The sequence below is a fragment of the Stereum hirsutum genome, assembly GCF_000264905.1.
Source record: "Stereum hirsutum FP-91666 SS1 unplaced genomic scaffold STEHIscaffold_9, whole genome shotgun sequence".
NCBI lineage: Eukaryota > Fungi > Basidiomycota > Agaricomycetes > Russulales > Stereaceae > Stereum > Stereum hirsutum.
This window is the reverse complement of record NW_006763139.1, coordinates 619,899-640,835: the sequence shown is the minus strand read 5'-3', so window position 1 is coordinate 640,835 and position 20,937 is coordinate 619,899. Positions and strand designations below refer to the sequence as shown.

Sequence of the window (20,937 nt, the reverse complement as noted above, 5' to 3'; positions counted from 1 at the left end):
CTCCCTACGCTTGTTCGTTTTCTTTCTTATCTTTACATCCTCATCGATAATGATATTGGAATCTCCGCCTTCCGACCCCTTTTATTGTGGGAACCCCGATTGCAGTCGCGTGTGCTCCTGGCGGGTAGTGAAGGACCGAAGGAAAGCAAACTTTGGTCGCGCTTACTACTCCGTACGTTTGACCGTTGTTGTATGAGCTAACACCTCAAAGACTGAATCAATACATGCACAGTGTGATAAAAAGGCTGGCGGGTGCGGCCAATTTCGTTTCCTGAGCAAGAAGGCATCAGCGTCGCCGGCATCATCCCCTCGACGACCCGCTGCCATGAATTCTCAGCCCGCCCCCTTCCTTGATCCTCTACTCGCTCCTGTGCCGCAGCCAGTTGTACCTCCGAGCACTCAGACAACGATGACAAAGCCCATGATAGTCGGCGGTGTTAACCTTCGGCAAACCCCGTCATGTTCTTCCCTCCCGCACTCACACTGGCCAGATAACAAAGAGGCGGTCTCTCCCGGTACACTCAATTCCTATGCAATAATCCGATGACCTCGACGATGATCAGTCTCAGCATCCTTGTCTCTGAATATAAGTACCATACACCGCATCCAAACCTCTGAGCAGCTCTACTACTCCGAGTCACCAGTGTAAGTATCACGACTATCAATGGCTGGCAGCATACCCAAGTATCGGCGGCTGTGTCTCTCATGTCGTATGAACGCCACGCCTTTAAAGCTATCCTATGTTCCCATGCATAGGCTGTGGCCATTCACGTTCTTCGATACGATACCTCAGGCCTCATGGACATGATACCCGTCCTTGACCCGTCGTGACGAGCCTAAGACAGAAGACGGATGATGTCCGAGGTCATCTGTTTTTGCAGCTCTCTTTCGCTTTCTCATCTGCTCAGAGTCACTGACAGCAGCCTGAGATGTCCGCCCAACCCTCCTCCTCCCTCGTCCAAGCCACTCCCCCTCCTTCGACCCTTCCTCGCCCTCGTATTCCTTCCTCTTACTGGCCCCAACGCGCCCTGAACCTCCTCCATTTCTTGCTCCGTCTCCTCAGGGGCGGGTTCAAATCCAAATTCAAATGGAAAACCACTCGGTCATTCCTATCCTCTTTCTCACCTGGGCATTCGAGGCAGAGGGAGGGTCAGGTGTTGTCGTTGCCGTTGTATTGTGTTCGTGATGATGCTGGTGCTGACGGGGGAGGAGGTGCGCGTACTGAAGGAGGAGGAGGAGGAGGAGCGAGAGATGGTGGAGGAGTTGATAGACCTGCGTCTGGGTCTAAATCTGTTCCGTCTTGCGTACCATCGCAAGTGCAAGCGCCACCCGCAACGGCGACCTTACCGTCCGATCCTCATCCGAGTCATATATCCCGCCCGCCCTCCAACGAAGATGAAGATGAAGATAGGAATCGAACCGACTTTTCTTCTTCTTCCTCTACCTCTGCACGCTCTTCTGCACGTTCTTCTTCAACCTCATCCACCGGATCCTCGACACTTCTCACTACTCCCTCCCCCTCCCCTCTCTCGTCAACCTCCTCATCCCGCTCCCCATCGCCCTCACCAGAGCCCGCCCCTCACAATCCCCCAAACAACCCATCCCCTCCCCGCTCACAACCGCAACCGCAAAAGGCCCACCTCTCCGCCAACCCGATGGTATACCCCATCCCGCCGTCCTGTTTCGAGAGATTTCAGAGGGGGGTTAGAGTGTGCGTTTTTTTCTCTTTTTCTTCCTGATGCGACTATGTCTTCGACTTGGATTTTGCGGACTTGAAGCTTGAAAGGCTGATGCTGACGGATGGATGCGTTAAATAGCGAGAACGAAACGAAGATAGAGTCGATACCGGCGTGCACGATGGATTATACGGAGTCAGTTCTCCCTTCTTTTCCAGTTCTCATCTCTATTACTCACTCCCCGTTTCCCATATCTCCTCTTTTCTTTCTCCCCCCCCCCTTCCGTTCCTCCGTTCTCATTCACGCCTGTGATGAATGCATCCTGTCCTATAACTGTTCCTGACGTGCATTCCTTCGACATCGACAGTCATCTCCCGCCCTCAGGCTGGAAAGAATACACGCATCCACTCGGCGCGATGTATTTCTACCACGAAAAATACGTGAGCTCACTTTCACTGGCACACACATTATCCGCTGAAAAGCCGATGCTCACCCACACCACAGCACATACTCACCGAGGCCAACCTACACGACGCCCCTACTTATCAAGCGACGATGGGTTTCGTGCGCTCCATCCGGGATTTTCTCTCTCAGCACGGGAATGAATATTTTCTACCCCAGCATGAGGGCAGCGAGGGAAAATCTGTGAGGAACCAAGACGCCCTCTCCATTAAAAACAAAGAGTCCTCCTCTTCTCCCCCCACCCCCTCCCTCGATACGGATACCGAACTCGTCCTCGACATTACTCCCAACGGAGACGCCAACGCCGAGCTCGTCTGCGGCTACTACCTCGTCTCGCACGCGCGCCGGCTCGTTTATTGGTTTGACGATATGCCGACGGCGTATCTGTGTCCGGCGGGGATGCCGGTGCTTGGGATGGGGCACTTGAGTGAATCCCTTCCTTCTCGTCCTCCACCTCCTAACCTCCCCTCCTAACCTCCCCTCCTGTCCACTAAGTGTCAGTGAGGATAAGGAGGAAAGGGAAGAGATGCTAATGGTGTACGTTGTGCGGTAGGACATCAGGTCGAGGCGGAATATTGGACCCATTGGGATCTCTTTCCTCATCTGCGTACGGTCACAGGCCCGCTCATCGCTGAATTGCGAGATCAGGTCACGCATGGTGTCGTTGGTGAGCGGTCCTTCTTGGCACTCTTCGTCCTCCTCAACACCTCCATACCCAAGTCTCAGGGCATTGTTTGACGATATTGATATTGACAATGGGATAGGCGTGATGACCTCATTCACGAGCACCGTCCCCTTCGCGCTGCAGGACCTCCAGGCCTTGCACGGTCTCGTAGACCAGATCGAAAGTACGTGATTATCCTTCCCGATGTCCACTCCCACAATAACCACCACTTCATAATCTAAAATTTAATGCATGTTCATGTGTATGTTTTGTCAATGGTGATCAGAGAACGCAGGATACGTAGCCCCTGGGTCTGCATGCGCGATCGGTGAGCTTCCCTCTTCACCCTCTACGATCTGTGACCCTGTGCCACCATGAGCCAGACACTTATCGCATGTCCACTGTGACTTTTTCGCCAGGTCGATTCATGAGAGAACTAGGTACGCAAGAGTTCTCTTGCTATTACTCCTCCCGAACTATCAAACCTAACATCGAATAACCTCGTAACAAAAGCCCAACACCGCTTCCTAAACCTGCACGGCCAACCCGGCGCTCGTCTGAGCACGGACCAGTCCCCCTACCACGGCCTGAACGCAGACTCAGACTGCACCCCGCGTTCATTACTGCTCACGCTTGTCTCGCCTTTGTTCTTCTTCGCGCCCGTAAGTCTCCCCGCCATATCCTGATTTCAAGGGCGGAAGATGAAGATGTTTGTTGATGCTGAGGATGGGCTTGTGCGTACGTACATAGGAAGCCCAACTGCAGACGCTCGAACAAGTCTGCAAATGCGGACTTATCAATCGACATTCGTGGGCTGTGTTTCAGGACGAGCTGATCACACAATGGCAGGAACATGCGAATCTCGTCAGTCCTCCCTTCTTACTTCTTCCCCTCTTTTCCCTATCCCCTGCGCCCTCCCGTCCTCGCTCCCTCCATACTTCCATATCCTCTCTTGCTCCCAGTAATGTCGATTAGTCCCGGTGAAGTCATTCTCAACTCACCACTCTAATCTCATGGGCAGGGAACCGTCCTCCTCACCGCGAACGTCGGCCTCCTCGCCATTCAATCCGTCGATAACGCAGGCTCGAACCGGTCCTCGACCCAGATCGCCTCGTACATGTCGCTCATCACCAGTCTCGGCTGTGTCATCCTCTGTACGCCTTTTCCCCTTACTCTACCCATCTGTGTTCTCGAATATAAGGGCGAGAACGCTAATGCGAAAACGATATATAGCACTAATCCTGCAAAGACAACACCGTCGCCCAGCGTTCAAACGCATCGACCAAGCGGTAAGACCCCCTCTCGCTCTCGCAGTCCCAAGAGATAGGTATCACACTCAAACACCCGTGCAGGCCGAATTCATACAAAGACAGTCCCAAACCTTCTGCGGTCTCGAGACCCTAGCGCTCCTCTACACCCTCCCCTACGCGCTCCTTCTCTGGGCGTAAGTCCTCTCTCTCCACCCACCCTCCTTTCCTTCCCACCTCTAACTTCATCTTTCCCTCTGTCTGACCTCCCTCTCTCCTCTCCCACCCCCCATATACAGCATGCTCTCCTTCCTCTCCTCCTGCTCCTTCCTCTGCTTCTGGACCTCCTCCACGACCACCCGCGCCACCATCGGCTCCACCTGGACCCTCGTCGCCGTCCTCGTCGCCTGGTGTCTCCTCACCTCCTGGGAATCGCGCGGCTCGCCGGAGAGGTTCGTCATGGCGTTTCGGAACAGTGCGATCCCGAGGTTGGTGCCGATGTCGATGAGCGGGATGAGGGAGGGATGGGGGAAGATGATGGGGGTTTTGAGTGAGGGAATCAGAGGGGTACGAGAGGCAGATGTCGGTGAGAACGTCTGAACGTCCTTTTATTCAATTCAATGAAGATGTGTACGATTCCTTGCCGGCGCTGTAGTGCTTATATTTAACTAGAGCCCTTCCATGTAACCAATATACATCGTCCAACGTCCAATAAAGATTATTATAATGTGCTAGCTATACTCTACTGTGTGCTACTGCTAATTACATGCATGCTATCGAAAGGTCCGAGGAGGGGTCCCACCACGATACGTACGACTGCGGAGTCCGTGCAAACACATCATCGCTCCTACACATATACACTTCTGCGAGCTCCCTTTGACGGGCGTACCCCTCCGGTCTAAACACATAAAGAAAAGAGCGAGGAAAGAAGTATGAATCAAGACGTGCCGCAAAAAGGTACAAGCCATCCGAAAAAAAATAACATAGAACGGTCTCGAGACGGACAAAACGAAACCCCAAGTCCATTGATTAGAATAAAGAAAGAAAAAGAAAAGGTCACAAAGAAAAGAAAAATCGAAAAGAAAAAGAAAAATACAACATTCAAAAACCCAGTCCATATCACATCAAATTATGCTCCACATAAAACGCCCTCGCCATCCCCAACCTCTCCATCTGCTCCTCCACCCACAAACTCTGCACCTCCGCCTTACACGCCGCCCGCGCATCCTGCCTCACACTCTTCACCGTCATCTCAAACGCCGCGCTGATCGGCCTGTGATCGCTCACGTCCGGCTCGTACCTCTGATAATGCAGCTGCCTCACGCGCTCCATATCTCTCGCCCTCCACAGTACGCGATCGCACCAAGCGGGTATACGCGCTTTTTCGGACGAATCGAATTCCGTGGAATGACGGTCGTATTTGTATGTGGGTACGAAGGTGAGCGGGCCTTCGGTGAAGGAACGAAGTCGGAAGGCGGGGTTGTGTCGCATTTCTTTGTGCAGTTGGTCGTGCACGATGAGGGAACGGTAGGTATCGTTACGGATGGCGGAGATGACGGCATCCCGGCGTTGGTCGATGCGGTAGTTCATGTCGCCGTTGAGCTGTCAACAGAGTTTCAGTAGTCTGGACCTTAGTGAATAGGAAAAGCGGACATACGAAGACGATTTCATGGTCAAGAACCATGGACCCATCGCCACCACCAACGAACACGAGCGAGTCTTCGACGGTTTCAGACTCTGGGAAGAGTCCCTTCTGCTCCACCATAGCTGCAAGATCCGCATTACGTTGACGAACGTGATGCTGACCGGCAGCCAGATGGCAGTTGAGGAAACAGATCGACGAGTCGTCGATGACCATTCTGGATACGATGGCTCCCTGCACACATGGTTAGACACACTCGGTCTCGAGAATGAATGAAAAAACAGACCTTATTCCCATAACGTCCACCCATACCGCGCTTCACAGTCGCCGTCGCAACCTCTCTCAAACTGACTCTCTCCGCATTCTTCACGAAGATACAACTAAACAGCCCCACCAAACTCTCCGTATGAATCACCGTATACGGCGCGTCCGGCGGCATGGCCAGTCTGACCGCCAATACCAGTCTCTCGTGCCACCTCTTGTACGAACTAGACACCTTGTCCGATATTGGACTGTCGTCTCCTCCCTTGTCGTGAGTGTCGGATTTACCGAGCCCACCACCGAGGAAGACCGATTTTGCGGCCATCTTTCGAGACTCGAGGTCGATGAGTTCTTGGAAGCCAAAGGCGATGATGTCGGGGGAATCGACGGTGGAGAGCACGTCAGAGAGGAAGGCGATGTTTTCCGGGCTACTCCCAGGCTGAGTGAGTGCGTCGGGTTTGGCAGCGTCGACGTTCCAGGAGACGATGAGAACGTTGAGAGAGCGATAGGTACTGAAAGACGTCTCGCGTTTGATGAGTTCGTTATCTATGATCCATATGTTGGTTAGCTGTCCTTCGAAAAGAGAAAAGAAGATTTACCGATCCAATCGTCACCCATTAACCCATCCCAAAACCTGACCTTCTCATCTCTCCCCCAACTCATCACACACAACCTCCCCAGCTTCTCCAGACCGACCATATCCACCTCGAGACCCGTCACCGGCGTCCCCTCCTTCCCCTTCTCCACCTTCCCACACGCAACCCACTGATTCGTCAGCACCCACGGCCTCCTCCCACCCTGCTGCACATCCTGCTCGCCCTCAGCGCTCTCCCCCACATCATAACAATTCACCGTTCCCTTCCTACCCGCCATCCACAGCCTATCGCCCACACCCTTCATGCACAACACATCCGACGCCCAGATCTTCTTCACCTCCACACACTTCGGTATGCGGTCCGCCTCGAGCGCCAAGGACCAGATCGAGACAAAACCACCTTCATGGCCCACATAGATCGTGTCCGGCTGCGAGGGCAACATCGACGCACAGAGCACAGGCGCCGTATGTTCCGACGTGAGCAGCGTCCGCCCGATACTGTCCGCCTTATCGAACAACGAATAGCACTTGATCGGCGGGCCCCGTCCCGCCGACTCGCCCTTTGTCTCCCTCGTCGCGGTCCACAGTCTCGCGTCAAAGATGTCGAACCACGTCGATTTCTCCGGGATGCGGAAGACCTTAAATGTGTCCATGTAGTTCATCCCTTCCATCCCTTCTCTCGCCGGCACCCAGACGATCACCTTCCCTGCTTCGTCCACGCTCACCATCGCCAGTCCACACCGCATGATCTTCAATATCGTCTGACCCGCGTGGATCGCCAGCCTCTGACCCGTACAACACATCCTCAACACATCCCATTCGAACAGATGCCCCTCCTTCGTCCCTATCCAGAGATACCTCCCCCTCTCCTCATCGTCGCTCGTGCCCCGCCATTGCAACGCGCTCGGCTTCAACTCCCTCGAATAACTCACGTCCTCCCCCTTAATCACCTTAATCGGCATCTCCGAAATACTCAGATCAAACACCTTCAACTGATGTCCATTCCCCACCACAACGACGTGCGCCGCCTGAATAACGCAGCCAACGTGCGCCGGCACATGTATATGGCTCTCCGAATGCGAGTGCGCGACGAGCACAGGCGCACGACGGGATGCGCGCGACGTATCGGGCATTCCATCCGCCGCGCGAGATTTCTCGTCGTCTGGCGCATCGGACTCGTCTGAGGATTCGGAAGTGTTGCGACGAGCGGGAGGCAGTTTGTCGCCTGGTGCGAGCTTGCGTGTCGGCGGCGGAGGTAGACGGCTCAGCACACGGTTGTTCTCGGCGGCGGTGGGAGGAGAGGCAAGGTCGTCGGGAGGAGAAGAGACGTGAGGTTCTTCGTCGACTGAGATATGACGGTGATGGATGCGCTCGGGTGGCGGTGGCGGCACTCCTGCAGTGTTGCGACGGTTGGGGAGCGGAGGCGGATTGGCTTGCATCTGCGTAAGATTCGTATGCGAAACGAAACCATTTACAGGACCTGGAGTATCAAGACCTGTAGCCATTGTCGCTCGCTGGCGGGGAGGTGGTCTTGGAGGGGCAGGACGAGATGGTAAGGTGGGATTGGAGTCGTACGGAGCTTGTGCTTGGACCGTGTGGTCTTCAAGAATAGGAGAAGAATGCATGCGATCGTCCCGAACGTTATTGCGCAGGTTGTAGATATCGCTAGCTATGGAGCGATCGGCAAAAACGGTGCCCAGTTCATCTTCTGCGTCGGAGCCTGAATCCGAGGATTCTCGTATGTTAATGCTCGGGGATTTCGAAGAGTTGGGAGAAGAGTGTGTTGGTGAGGGAGGGGAGCCAAAGGGACCGGGAGCCGATGGTGGTGGCGGTGGTGGTTTGCGAGCGAATAGTGCAGGTTGTGGTATGTTGGGTTGTACCGAAGTCCCTTGCGGAACGATTCGGGGCTTGGGAGTCAATGATTTGGGCGGTGAAGCAATCGGGGAACCCCTGGAGCGATCAGGTTAGCAGCTATCTCCTCAAATGAAGTGCTTGTCCTGGAATTATTAAGTCGGACAGATGATAGACGTAGAGATGAGCTCAACGTCATGACCGTGAGGTAAAAATATCTCACTAAACCCTTGCGGTACGCAATGTACGCGCGGAATGTGGCCCAGACCTGGTGCGCCACAGGGGTAAAATGGCCTGTGCGCGACGCAGCAGGACGCAGTGCAAGTGCCACCGCCCATTCTAATCTACCGACAAAGACCGGCAAAAGCAAAAATAGAGCATACATGGAACGCCGTGTTCGAGCGAATAGCCTGTAAGTGTTAGATGATAGCCATGATACCCGTCCTCACAAAAACAGCCCGGTTGTGCATTGTGAAGAATGCTCTCGATCGCTTCGATCGTTGCAGAACGGTGGAGTGCGAAAGGATAAACAAGAACAAGGGTGTACACGTTTTATAGGGCAACTGTTGCGAGGCCTTCCCGTTGTAACGGGGTATGGAAAACTGCCCGTGTCACGTGACAACGCAGTCCACCGAAAGTGCCTCGGCGACTCCTGTCAATAACAGTCTCGGAGACCGCAGCCCTCACAATACAGCAAAACACAGCTAGGGGATAGACAGAAGTGATAGAATAAGGATAAACACTCACGAAAATCTGTTCCGAAGGTTCGCCACACCTCCTGTCGGAGGTTGGGCAGTCTCCTCCTGATCCAAGTCTACCAACGGTGGCTGGGCAGATGGCGGCGGCGGAGGCGGTGGTGGTTTCCGCTTGAGAGAAAATGAAGCCTGGCTCGAGATTGACGCATCGGAAGCATATCCAGAAGTTGACGGCACCGGAACGGGAACAGGACGCAGTAAAGGCGAGGCCATCGGCGAAGGTGAGCTTGACCGCGGTTGTGCTGACGGTTTGAGACCTCTCGAAGGCGGCGGAGGCGGTGGGGGTCGTTTCATGCCATTCTTGAGATCTGATGACGACGAATGCTGGCGAACTAAACGGGAGGGTGAATTGGCGGGCTCGACATGCGAATTGGACAGGGCTCGCGGTCGAGGACTGGATGGTTCTGCCGACAGATATTGCTGCCCGCCGATGCTGGCATGAATACTGTGATGACCGTTCGTGGCATGTAGCTTGTTCAGCGTCGCAGGTGATGTGTCGAGCCCGAGCCGTTCGAATTTAGAGGCAAGGGCTTTGACGGCGACGGGTGTGCGGGGCTCGTCGTCGGTTGTATTCATGAAGGAATGAGTGTGAGATGTGGCGACCAGCAACCAGAGCGATGAGGTATTACAGCTCCTTTCAGCCGACCGCTAGGTAGTTATTAGAGATATTGAGAGTGTGTACGGCAGATGGCGGAAAGGCTTGGCTCAAGCTTGCAGATCATTCCCGCAAGCCGTCAGGCGTTGTTTGTTCGTGTTGTCCAATGCCTTTCGAAATCAACAGGCACAAACAATGCGAGAGGTGTGGCACACAGTGACGTAGCAAGAAAGACCCAAATGAAATCCATGCTGGTGGCGCAATATACTCCTACAGTGAAGTCTACAACATAAACGCGTACATCTTCGCAGCTACATTTGTTCCAATACACAACACTACTCTCCTCTAAGCGTAGACCTTCTCGTTCCACCCCGGAAGAATCTGAGCGGTTTCGTGCGTCTTGTCGCCAACGACCTTGCTCAGGCGCTGCCACTTCTGCTTCGCGAACGTCCATTCTAAGGGACAATAGGATGAGAGCGGGACTTAAAATGAAGTAGTATACGACATACCTTCCATGGTCGGAACAGGGTTACCGGTCTTCTCGAACTCATTCTGGGTGTACCCTTCCCGCTCAAGGAGAGGCGACTTGACTGTTGCAAGGGGAACATCGTTGTGCGGGCTATGCAACAAGACGAAGGCATCGTACATTCGTCAGCTTCTCATACTAGCTTCAATTCATAACGGAAGACGCACCGAGAGAAGTACAACAATCCGAGTCTGTCGACATGTTGCTGATCCTTCGGCGGCACAACTACGCGGTGGATCGTGCTCTTGACATATCCAGCGGTCAAGAACGTCAGGGCATCGCACGCGTTGACAGTGAGCGTTCCATCCTGCGGCTTGGCCCACTTCCACTCGTTGGTTTTGTGGTCGCGGATCTGGAGCGCTGCCACAGGTTGCCTATTATGGAATCGGTCGGTCAGTACAAAGATGAAGGCGATGAGGAAAAAAATGGAGTCCCTCACCTGAAAAGCAGCGTGAAGCTTCCGAGATCTAGAAGTATTATAAGGCGAGGATGTGAGATGGAGACCAGACAAGTAGTTGGGAAAGACATACCGGTGTGGCCCGGTACCCAATTCTTCAGCCTGGCAGTCTCCTCAGGGCTGTATTTGGAGTACTTCATGTAGCGGAGATGATCCTAAGGCCATATGATGTCAGTGATGGGGAACGAGGTGGACCAGTAATAAGCACTCTGCGTACCTCGCTCTTCTTCTCGTATTGGTGGATGTTTGTAAAGAAATCTTCGGGAAGCTCGAGGGCGATTGCGAGGAGAACAAACAGAGGGTCGAGGACCTCGGAGTGCAGGGCCTAATGACGGCGTTAGGTCTATATTTAGCTTAAAACGTTGGGGAATAGGGAGACGTACCCTTGCGAACTCCTCGATCTCCTCTATGTTGTTGGCCACGGGTGCGGGGTGGCCTCGAGGGAAGAAACCATTGAACTCTAAAGCAAATAGTATCCTGTAAGAAGAAAGAAGAGATAAGATTTCGAACGTAAGCGTACTGGGGATGTTGTAGACTTCAATCCGGTCCTTCAATCCGGTCTCGGGGTCGATGCTGAAGCGCGAACTTCAGCTAAAAGATGCCAAAACATAAAGAAAAGCCACCCACATCCGACGGCCAGCAGGGGTATAACCGTTGAACTTTCCAGCGTCTACGCAGTTACGATTTCACTCAATACCAGCGTCTGAGGAGACACAGGGGCCAGACTCACCAAGATCAGGGACGTACTTCAACTTCTCCTCGAGAGGGAGTTCGTAGAAGTGTTTGCCGATAGCAAATTGGCGGTCGACGCGCTCTTGAGAAATGTTGAAGTTCTTGACGTAGAAGAACCCTTTCTCCCGGACTCCCTCAAGCAATGTCTGAGCGAGCTTCTTCTTGCCCTCGGGCGTGTCGATGAGCGAAAGGTCGACGGTCAAGAGGTCGGCTGATGTAAGAACACAGTGAGTTTCTCGTTTTAGTGCATGAATAGAGTTAATAAATGACGTACCCCAGTCCAAGTTCTCCCTGAGGTGTGCGGGGAGAGCGAAGCGTATGTCATCAGTCTAAGTATACCACCAAACTCGTACACTTCGACACTCACTTCGTCTCGGGAACATACGAGAATTGACCGAGTTGTGTTGGGACGGGCATGTTTCACGAGAGTTGTAAGTGGTAGTGGTGGAAGGAGGACAGGTGACGATGGGATGGAATGGGATGAGGGTAGTATGAGTATGTCTTATCTTCAGCACGACTCTTATTATGATACTTTTCCGTCCCACGAGAAGCTACAGAAAGCATACCATCGTGGGCCATTCTGACGCCTTCTCGCAGAGCGATGGAATGATTGACCAAGTGATATCAACTTGCGCCGACCCCTTACCACGGTACACGACACCGCAAAACCATTCCATTCACTGCAGCGAAAGCTACGGTATTTCAAACACTGCGGCTTTGATTGCCGTTGTCCGTTGTATGGTAGAATGCGGGAAGCGGGACTCGTCCCGCGAATTCGAACTTGCTGTGGTGCGCACTATTGTTAGGATTGCGCAATCCAGCAAGGCACTGTCGAGCGAAAATGAGAAGGAGGCGGGCATAATTAAAAGGCCAACATATCGACAGAGAAGGACTCTTCTAATCGTCCAGGATGACTGATCCTAAGAGAAAGCGTCGCCGAGGGCGGATATGCAATGATGCAATAGTGGAGAGGACGCTCGCCATGAAAGGCCACGCTGCCTGCCTCACAAAGCTATCGGTGTTCCGGACGCTCAAGCAGCTCTACGAAGGCCTCGGTATAGCCTGTGTATATGCGTATGGCAGAACTATTGGACCAATTTGTACGACAAAAACAATAATGGGGCTAACCTTTCACCGTGACACGATCCGTTCCCCATTCGAACATTTGCTGTCTCGGAGATTCTGAGTATCAATTAACAGTGTCCTATGGTATTACCTGAATCTCAGATTGAGGTGATACAGTGCTCTTCACCTAAGAGAGAAACAACGTATAAATAAGAAGATGAGTATCGAAAGTTGCTCGAAAGAGAGGTGGTTGGAAGTTTACTGCAAGGTCGTGGGAGATAGTAGTAAGAGCCTCGTTCCCAATCGGCGTTTGCATTTTCGGACTTTGCCGAGGGCAACAGAGGGTTGTGCAGACCAGGAGGGTTAAACCATGGCATTTCCGATATACTTGTACAACAAAGTCTACAATTCCTTCCGTTTTGAAAGACAACAAGTAACAATATAATCATCCCCGTTTAAGCATACACCTTCTCATTGTAACCCGGAAGAATTTGCGCGGTTTCGTGGCTTTTGTCGCCAACCACCTTCGGTTGGCGTTGCCATTTCTGCTTCGCAAATGTCCATTCTGGATGAAGGCAAGACATGAGGAGAAGACTTAACGAGACTGATGGTGACGAATGTAAGACGAACCTTCCATGGTTGGGACAGGGTTGCCGGTCTTCTCATAATCGTTCTGAGTGTAGCCTTCGCGCTCAAGGAGGGGTGACTTGATCGTAGCGAGCGGCACATCGTTGTGTGGACTATCTCACAATGAAAACTCGTCATTAGACATCCCTTCAGATTGGCAATCATAAAAAGGGGACGCACCGAGAGAAGTACAACAACCCGAGCCTGTCGACGTGTTGCTGATCCTTCGGCGGCACTGTGACACGATGAATCGTGCTCTTGACATAGCCAGCGGTTAAGAATGTCAGGGCGTCGCATGCGTTGACAGTGAGCGTTCCATCCTGTGGCTTTGCCCATTTCCACTCGTTGGTTTTATGGTCACGGATCTGGAGTGCTGCCACCGGTTGTCTGAAATTCCGTCAGTTGACGTGAATGCAAAGAGGTACGAAGGAAGGCACTACCTGAAAAGCAGCGTGAAACTGCCGAGATCTGGGAGTCAGATGGAAAATTGGAACATTAGATGGTGGTCAGAAAAATATCAGAAAAAGACGTACCAGTGTGACCCTGAGTCCATGTCTTCAGTCTGGCCGTTTCCTCCGGAGTGTATTTGGAGTACTTCATGTAGCGGAGGTGATCCTAGCGTTCGGCGATGTCAGTAAAGAGTGGAATAGTAGTTTAATAATATCCTTTTACCTCGCTCTTCTTGGGGTACTGGTGCAGGTTCGTGAAGAAGTCTTCCGGAAGTTCGAGAGCAACAGCGAGGAGAACGAAGAGTGGATCGAGAACCTCGGAGTGCAGAGCCTGATGAGAGAGTTCCGTCAGTGAATGATTCAACACAATGAGGCGATATTAAAGCGTACCCTTGCGAACTCCTCGATTTCCTCGATGTGGTCTGCGACAGGTGCCGGATGGTTATGGGGGAAGAACCCATTGAACTCTAGAGAAAAGGGCCAGTATGAGAAGAGAGGAGAGGTATGTTTTGGAATGAGGGCGTACTGGGGATGTTGTAGATCTCAACCCGATCCTTCAGACCTGTCTCAGGGTCGACGCTAGAGTCCAAAGCGTAAGCCAACATGGTAGGAGTAATTGGTGAAGGTAACCTACACGCGACGACCGGCAGGGACGTAGCCGTTGAACTGGCCAGCGGCTTTGTAACGAAGTCTTCAGTGAACACCGGCTCATGCAGGAACAGTATGAGAACTCACCAAGATCGGGTACATATTTCAGTTTCTCCTCAAGTGGGAGCTCGTAGAAGTGTTTACCGATCGCGAATTGGCGGTCGACGCGCTCTTGAGAGATGTTGAAGTTCTTCACGTAGAAGAATCCTTTCTCACGGACACCCTCAAGCAATGTCTGAGCGAGCTTCTTCTTTCCCTCGGGCGTGTTGATGAGAGAAAGGTCGACGGTCAAGAGATCGGCTGAGGTAACAAGACAATGAGTTTCTCGTTCCAGTGGATGGGTGGAGTTAATAAGTGACGTACCCCAGTCCAAATTTTCCCTAAACGTTTGGAAGGGAGATATATTATACGTCATTGATTGGAACATGATACTCAGTCTATGCAAGTCATCACTCACTTTGTTTCAGGAACGTAAGAGAACTGACCGAGTTGTGTTGGGACGGGCATATTTCACGGAGTTGTGAGAGGGGACAGATCGCGATGGGACGAGATGGGGTGAAGGTAGTATCGGCATGTCATATATTTACGGCCCTTCTTATGGTGTGTGGGTGTACCCTCCACAGACTTAGCAAAAAGCATACCATTCTCATGTGCCGTTAGTCATTTGGACGCCTTCGGGCGAGCGATGGAATGATTGACCAATGAACTTCGACTAACAGAAGTTTGTTTTGTCACGCAGCCCCCTTTCTGCGATGAATGAGACCGCAAAGCGTTCAACGCAGTGAAGTGACCACGATATTGCAAACAGAACAACTTCTGTCACCGTAGTAGAATGCGGGAAGCGGGAATCGCCCCGTGAGGCTGCAATACGAAATGTAGAGATTGCGCCATTGAGGACGGCTCTGTCGAGCAAAAATAGGAAGGAATCGACGAAGCAGCTGACACTCAGCGCGGTTCTCGAGTGAGACTTTCAGCAGTACTCTGGATAACAGAGTGATTGATAATAGCAAGGGTTGCCGAGGGCGGATACGCTATGGTGCAATCGTGGAGAGAGTGCTCGCCATGGAAAGCCACGCCGATAGCTTGCAACAATACTCCGTACTCTCGACTTTGTCTCAACTAGCGTCTAGCTGAAGTATGAGTGAAGCTTTATCCGCTCGTATCACAAACAATCTTGATCTATCTGACCTTTCCCCCATCAACCGTGGTCAGTAGTTCATTCCATCATCGGCGTTCAAATCGTCCTTAGACGCCATCATCGCGTTCGAAGCGTGAGCTCGATGTTCTGAGCAGAGACCACAACCCTCTTCAAAATAACTGAAACGATAGCGCACGTACCAAGAGACTGAAGACATAGTTGTAGTGGAAGGCCACTGAGTTTATGGGAGACAAAAGCCGTCCGAATTGGGATAGTCGATGTTGTGTGGCGCAAAAAACACGTTGCATGGCCGGCGTTTGCCGAAAGGCATTCACTTCTTACCACGACCAAAGCAGGGCATCTCAGAACTTTCCAACGAATCTAACTGCTTCACAGTGCCAAGGTCAACCCAAATACAATGGGAAATGGCAGTATACCAAGCACTATGCGTGCGGCTCTCTTTGTGCGTACCTTGGGCCGTGCCACCGAATGACAGACTGTCACGAAATCTAGATGTTGATCGTCAAACGGCGAACAGGAAAGTTTCAACCAACCGTACGTGGTAAAGGACGTTCCGGTGCCAACAGAGCTTCATCCCTACCAGATGTTGCTTAGAACTGGTGCTGCGGGATTTTGCCACACCGATGAACTCATTCGCACCGGCGGTATGCCGGTTTCCCTCAAGCACGATCTTATTGGTGGCCATGAACCTGCCGGAACAGTCGTTGACCTAGGCGAAGATGCAGCCAAATACGGTTGGCATATTGGCCAGAGAGTTGGCGCCCTCGGTTACATGGGCTACTGCGGTATGTACTACGCTGCCACGAACTCACACCGTCCGGTATCGCTCACAAAATTTGTGACTTAATATATTGTAGGGACGTGTCCGGATTGTAAGGATGGCCGGCTCAATTATTGTACCAAGCTTAGTGACGGGGGATTCCTCGGAATGTCTTGTCAAGGAGTGTTTTCTGAGTATTGCCTCGTTGGTTAGTCTTCGTCTCAATACCCTCGTCCCAGACACTTTTGTTCTAATTGGCAATCTGGACTTGTATTTGTCTTAGACTACAGGTCTGCCGTTGAACTACCCGATACTATGTCATTTGTCGAGGCAGCTCCTCTGTTCTGTGCCGGAGCGACGATGTACAACGCAATATTAACGGCCAAGCAACCACAGGGAGCTATTCTGGGCATCGTAGGCCTCGGTGCATTGGGCCACCTCGGCGTTCAGGTGAGAACTAACGTACGTTCACATCTCATGGGCATCCCTCACAGTCTCATCCACAGTTTGCGAAGAGCATGGGATATGTGGTCGTCGGCGTTGATGCGCGCGATGAGCCCATCGAATTAGCGAAAAGCCTGAAGTTAGCTCCCCATTTGTGTCTCGACGCACGAGAGGGAGTCGAATCTGCGACCAAAGCGATTGCCGCATTGAACCCGGAAAAACCATTCCCAGGCAAGGAGATTCATACGATTGGTTTTCCGAATACATCGAAATTGACGCACGGGACACTAGGTCTGGATGCGTGCATTGTGGCGACTGATTGGATCCCCTCCTTTCAGTATGGTCTAGATATCCTAACGCGTCACGGAACTCTCATAGTTGTACGAATATCCTCGCATCTACAACAACTACCACTTATTATTTGCTAGATAGGTTGGACAACCGGCTGAGAAGATACCTTTCCAGTTCGTGCTCGTCCATCGGGTTTAACGAGATGCGTGTCTCACATTATCATTATAGCTTCTCCGACCTCATCTTCAAGGACATCACGGTTTGCTCGACTGTATTTATTACCCTCAGTGAACGATTAAATCGAGAATTCCTCCTTTAGGTGAAAGGTAGCCTCTTGGCTTCTCCTGAGAACTGTAAGGCTCTCATCGAACACGTCGCTCTACATCCCGTAGAGATTAAGGTGAGCTCCCAATCGGCTTCTTCGCATAGCTTTACATGAAGACAGCTTTTACCCGGCCGTCATGCTAACATACGGCATAGGTCAAGACTTATAAACTCGACGATGTGACGGAGATGGTTCACGATCTGCACCAACCAGGCATGAAGGGGAAGTTTGTAGTCGAGTTCGAGCAAACGCAAGTCCTGTAGCCGTATCATTGGTCTGGCCACAGCAACGCCGTCAGGCCACATGGAGTGGTGTTTCACCCACAACACTCTACATCACATTTTATACAACGTGTAACATCATACAGACATCCGTATATCTCGTAGAAATCATGATATTCGACCTATCAAAACTGGCTTCACCTAGAGAAACGAACCTCCCCGAATAAGACTTCATACATGGGCCGCACTCGGCTCTCTCGACGTCACCGTAGAGTCAACAGCCTTCTTGCTATCCGCGTCAGAACCAGCCTCCTCTTCATACGCTGCCTCCTCATCTGGGAACGGTTCTACTGACCCTCCTACAACATTCACGCCATTCCGTTCATCCCGACGTTGAAGGTATAGCGTTAGGAAAGCGAAAAAGACTGTAATGAAATTTTACATCAGAAATGCAAGGAAAGAGGTATGAACAGTTGGGTAATATGTACTCATGAAAGCCAGGATGACGGCGGAGGTGACATTCCCGATATAGACTCTGTAGGGAACATTTAGTGGTCATGCATACAGCGACGAGTCAGAAGCAGACCAACGTTGGTTGTTCGACCTGTGGGAAAATGAGGATGGGCAGCCATGCCTGAACAGCATACGTGAAGGTATTGCAAGCTGCGACAGTGAACGAGCGAACTAGTGAAAGAGTATATATTAGATCGAATGAGGGAAGAAATAGACAGTTCACTCACGTTCGTTGTTGAAGCCGGTGATTTCATTAGCCCAAGCCAGGATGATACCACTCAGTCCTCCTTGCACAATGGTCTAAAAGCGTGGTTGCATAAGAGAATGACGGTAGATGCGAGTTTCAACTTGTGCGTACCATGTAATAAAACGCCCATCGCCTACAAATTGGCGCCACTCAATTTACCGGACATGATTGACAGCCTTGAGTTGACGTACCTTGCAATGTGGGTATACACCGGTGTAGCAGCTAGAACTGAAGTCACGATTATGCCCCATACCTGACGTCGAACGGACGCTAGTAAGTAACATGCGGAAGGAAGAACACGAAAGAGACCCACGCCAGCAAAGACGATGGGTGGCCATCGTAATCCGATAGCGTCTGACCACCATGCCCAGGCGTATGCTGTTCATAAACAACAAAAATCAGATATGTCTACTAGAGGTGATCTAGGGCAAGGAAGCTTACTGGTGAGCATCTGGACGACATACATAGGTATCGGGTAGACATTGATCTGGCCAACAGTGTAAACAGTGCGGCCTGCCCGAGTGTTGAAGCTCTTCAGCCTGCGACGCAAGGTAAGGGGCATCTCAGGACATGATCGAGCAAGGATCCTACCAGAAAATCATGGAGTTAGATGCGCCGGCACTGTTGTTGAACTAAAGAATAAAATGTGAATGCAAAGAATACTGCCTGTCACAAAGTGGGTCTCACGCAGGTGTACACTGAGGAAGGCATTCATGTTAGTCGATCGCAGGTGTAAAGAATAATACGGACAACGACTCACGCATCACAAGGACATATAAATGCCACGTCTTGAAAAACCCCAAGACCTTCGAAAGACGGTCATTCGAGTTATGTAGTGTATCGCCTGAACGAGACATACCTTCGCCTTCGTGAGCTTCCCTGGCGGCCGTCGACCCACTTCTTGCATACGTTTCTGTGCTATCATAAGTTCGTGCTCGCTGTATAGCCAAGATGGTCGCTGTCTTGTTGGAACATCTGCATATAGAGATCAGTCCTCCAGACGTACTCACGAAGCTGTGACTTAATGATGACGGACCTGGCATGATGAGAAATCCGATCAAGGCTATTGGGATGGAAAGTGCTGAATCGCAGACAAAGAGCCAGCGCCACCCAGACATCCCATGTACACCATTGAGACCATTATACGCTCCCTATCCTGAGATCAGTAAAGGTGGGCCGTACGGTGGTGACACATTAGTACGCACTGTCTGTAGGAATCCTGCGGCGCACGTCGTCACATGAGCTTCGATTCTTGATATCCAATGTACGACGCTGGACTCACCTGAAATGATAGGGCCAAGCGCTGAGGCCGTCTACGAGACCGTAGATTAAGGTCACATCCACTCTCTGTCGAAGGAAGAGACTTACATGGAAAATGCAGGCCCTTTTCGCCAACTCCTCGTTCTTGTACCAACTTCCAATCACATACTGGATGGCAGGGTAAAATGTCGACTCTGCGAGTCCGATGAAAAAACGCATCGCAGCCAGCATGGAATCTAAGGATAAATGGGATTGATCGATAAATAAACCAAGGACAAGGTGTCATTAAGGGGCGTACAGCCATTACACCACGTCAAAGTCAAGGTGAGGATGCTCCAGGTGAGCTCCATAGCAGGTATCTATGAAGGGAAATTATTAGAGGTCGAAGACCCCAAGTGAATCATAATCGAAGACATACCCAGACCGAGGGCCGGACTTTTTGTAAAAGCATCCTACATGAGTCTCAGTACTCCGAGAACGCAAACGAGTAGGGATATAATACACTCACTGAGAGGGAATCTGGCCGACTACGTATCCGACAGTCCATGCAGCGGTAATGTAGTTCAACTGGTTTCCATGTCTGCAAAAGGGACACGGATCAAATTCAAGTATCGTCTCCAAATGGCTGGTCCTGCTTACAGGCCAAGTCTGTACGAACGAGAAACATGGTCAGTTCACCGGGAGGAAAGATGGAGGCAGACACAATCTTATCAAAAACTTACTCTTCCTGCATTCCCGAGACGTATGCATTCGTGATATTCTGCTGGTTCAAATATGTGGATAGAAGAAACACATCATCAGCCTACCACCTCGATGGATCAGAGTAGAACAGACTTATTTGGAGAAATAGGACAGTGCTGCGTAGGTGATCACACAGGCATCGAGCTTGGCCAGAAACTTCCTCTCATCAGCGGGTTTATCCCATGTGTCCCTAGACGCACCAGAACGAATCAGCAATCTGGGAAATTATAGGACACCTTCCGACTTACCAGACATAACTGTACCAGGGCCTCTTGGACTGGGACTTTCGGTCAACAGTCGAGCTGAGCGAAGTAACTGACTTAGATGTCATGTCGATGTACTCGGGTTGCAACGGCTGATAGGCGTCCCGATACCACCAAGGTCTGACCCGACCGACATATAACATAGGACTTAGACGATGTTCCTGATCGCGCTTCCTTGAATATGACACCATCTACCCTGTAGAAGGCAGAAGACTCGAGAGCTCCTGAAAGAGCAGGAGCATCAGTAGGTTCCAGTCAAGGTCAAGGCGCTGTGGAGATAAACAAGTCGCCAGACGTGGCTTCGATTGCGCCATAAACCAAAGCACTTCGACGGTGGCCAAGTCCTCCGAGCCCACAATGCTGACGGGGATAGCTACGAGGGCGCAAAACGAAGGCATCTCATGTGTACGTGCGCAGGACAAAAGTACATCCGTGAAGGAGGATGCGGCAAAGCAAACGCG

The 20,937-nt window shown here is 51.6% G+C and overlaps 6 protein-coding genes across 6 annotated transcripts; 2 read left to right on the top strand and 4 right to left on the bottom strand.

Moving 5' to 3' along the window:
• Positions 1–929: 929 nt before the first annotated feature.
• On the top strand, positions 930–4,649 carry STEHIDRAFT_158011 (uncharacterized protein; the record flags this gene model as incomplete). The annotated part of the gene is made up of 13 exons (XM_007305386.1): positions 930–1,711; positions 2,044–2,116; positions 2,181–2,240; positions 2,298–2,565; positions 2,692–2,805; positions 2,903–2,986; positions 3,089–3,130; positions 3,222–3,242; positions 3,316–3,464; positions 3,553–3,768; positions 3,824–3,956; positions 4,036–4,246; positions 4,349–4,649. 13 exons carry the CDS (start codon positions 930–932, stop codon positions 4,647–4,649), a joined length of 2,454 nt encoding a protein of 817 aa, XP_007305448.1.
• A 519-nt stretch (positions 4,650–5,168) lies between these two features.
• On the bottom strand, positions 5,169–7,986 carry STEHIDRAFT_131998 (DNase I-like protein; the record flags this gene model as incomplete). The annotated part of the gene is made up of 4 exons (XM_007305385.1): positions 5,169–5,651; positions 5,707–5,925; positions 5,978–6,498; positions 6,552–7,986. The coding sequence occupies 4 exons, from the start codon at positions 7,984–7,986 to the stop codon at positions 5,169–5,171; spliced, it is 2,658 nt and encodes an 885-aa protein (XP_007305447.1).
• Positions 7,987–10,006: 2,020 nt separating this feature from the next.
• Positions 10,007–11,912, bottom strand: STEHIDRAFT_122335 (Clavaminate synthase-like protein). Its single transcript, XM_007305384.1, has 12 exons — positions 11,831–11,912; positions 11,738–11,754; positions 11,462–11,674; positions 11,359–11,401; positions 11,252–11,304; positions 11,115–11,191; positions 10,949–11,056; positions 10,805–10,886; positions 10,714–10,741; positions 10,442–10,648; positions 10,258–10,367; positions 10,007–10,203 (listed from the first exon to the last, which is right to left on the bottom strand). The coding sequence occupies exons 1-12, from the start codon at positions 11,878–11,880 to the stop codon at positions 10,094–10,096; spliced, it is 1,098 nt and encodes a 365-aa protein (XP_007305446.1). The 5' UTR covers positions 11,881–11,912; the 3' UTR covers positions 10,007–10,093.
• Positions 11,913–12,983: 1,071 nt separating this feature from the next.
• Positions 12,984–14,759, bottom strand: STEHIDRAFT_111968 (Clavaminate synthase-like protein; the record flags this gene model as incomplete). Its single annotated transcript, XM_007305383.1, has 12 exons — positions 12,984–13,093; positions 13,159–13,268; positions 13,336–13,542; positions 13,596–13,623; positions 13,689–13,770; positions 13,828–13,935; positions 13,995–14,071; positions 14,131–14,183; positions 14,239–14,281; positions 14,340–14,552; positions 14,616–14,632; positions 14,710–14,759. 12 exons carry the CDS (start codon positions 14,757–14,759, stop codon positions 12,984–12,986), a joined length of 1,098 nt encoding a protein of 365 aa, XP_007305445.1.
• Positions 14,760–15,828: 1,069 nt separating this feature from the next.
• Positions 15,829–17,647, top strand: STEHIDRAFT_147820 (GroES-like protein). The gene is made up of 10 exons (XM_007305382.1): positions 15,829–15,853; positions 15,929–16,196; positions 16,269–16,379; positions 16,455–16,621; positions 16,678–16,846; positions 16,907–16,995; positions 17,048–17,079; positions 17,135–17,165; positions 17,226–17,306; positions 17,387–17,647. Exons 1-10 carry the CDS (start codon positions 15,836–15,838, stop codon positions 17,492–17,494), a joined length of 1,074 nt encoding a protein of 357 aa, XP_007305444.1. The 5' UTR covers positions 15,829–15,835; the 3' UTR covers positions 17,495–17,647.
• Positions 17,648–17,683: 36 nt separating this feature from the next.
• On the bottom strand, positions 17,684–20,048 carry STEHIDRAFT_59838 (MFS general substrate transporter; the record flags this gene model as incomplete). Its single annotated transcript, XM_007305174.1, has 17 exons — positions 17,684–17,877; positions 17,941–17,987; positions 18,043–18,136; positions 18,193–18,265; positions 18,324–18,345; positions 18,404–18,465; positions 18,526–18,590; positions 18,654–18,751; positions 18,804–18,844; positions 18,959–19,018; positions 19,072–19,187; positions 19,249–19,363; positions 19,481–19,525; positions 19,581–19,708; positions 19,771–19,831; positions 19,891–19,924; positions 19,981–20,048. Coding segments are annotated over 17 exons (1,323 nt in total), but the record flags the coding sequence as incomplete, so codon positions are not given.
• Positions 20,049–20,937: the final 889 nt, after the last annotated feature.

What these genes read in the sequence shown, in the direction of transcription:
- STEHIDRAFT_122335 (XM_007305384.1), bottom strand. Translation starts at nt 11,880, where the DNA reads ATGCCCGTCCCAACACAACTCGGTCAATTCTCGTATGTTCCCGAGACG. An exon ending in AATACGAGAAGAAGAGCGAG is followed by an intron (nt 10,887 to 10,948) that starts GTACGCAGAGTG and finishes ATATGGCCTTAG; the next exon opens with GATCATCTCCGCTACATGAA. An exon ending in TTGGGTACCGGGCCACACCG is followed by an intron (nt 10,742 to 10,804) that starts GTATGTCTTTCC and finishes TAATACTTCTAG; the next exon opens with ATCTCGGAAGCTTCACGCTG.
- STEHIDRAFT_147820 (XM_007305382.1), top strand. An exon ending in GCTGAGAAGATACCTTTCCA is followed by an intron (nt 17,080 to 17,134) that starts GTTCGTGCTCGT and finishes TTATCATTATAG; the next exon opens with CTTCTCCGACCTCATCTTCA. An exon ending in TCATCTTCAAGGACATCACG is followed by an intron (nt 17,166 to 17,225) that starts GTTTGCTCGACT and finishes TTCCTCCTTTAG; the next exon opens with GTGAAAGGTAGCCTCTTGGC.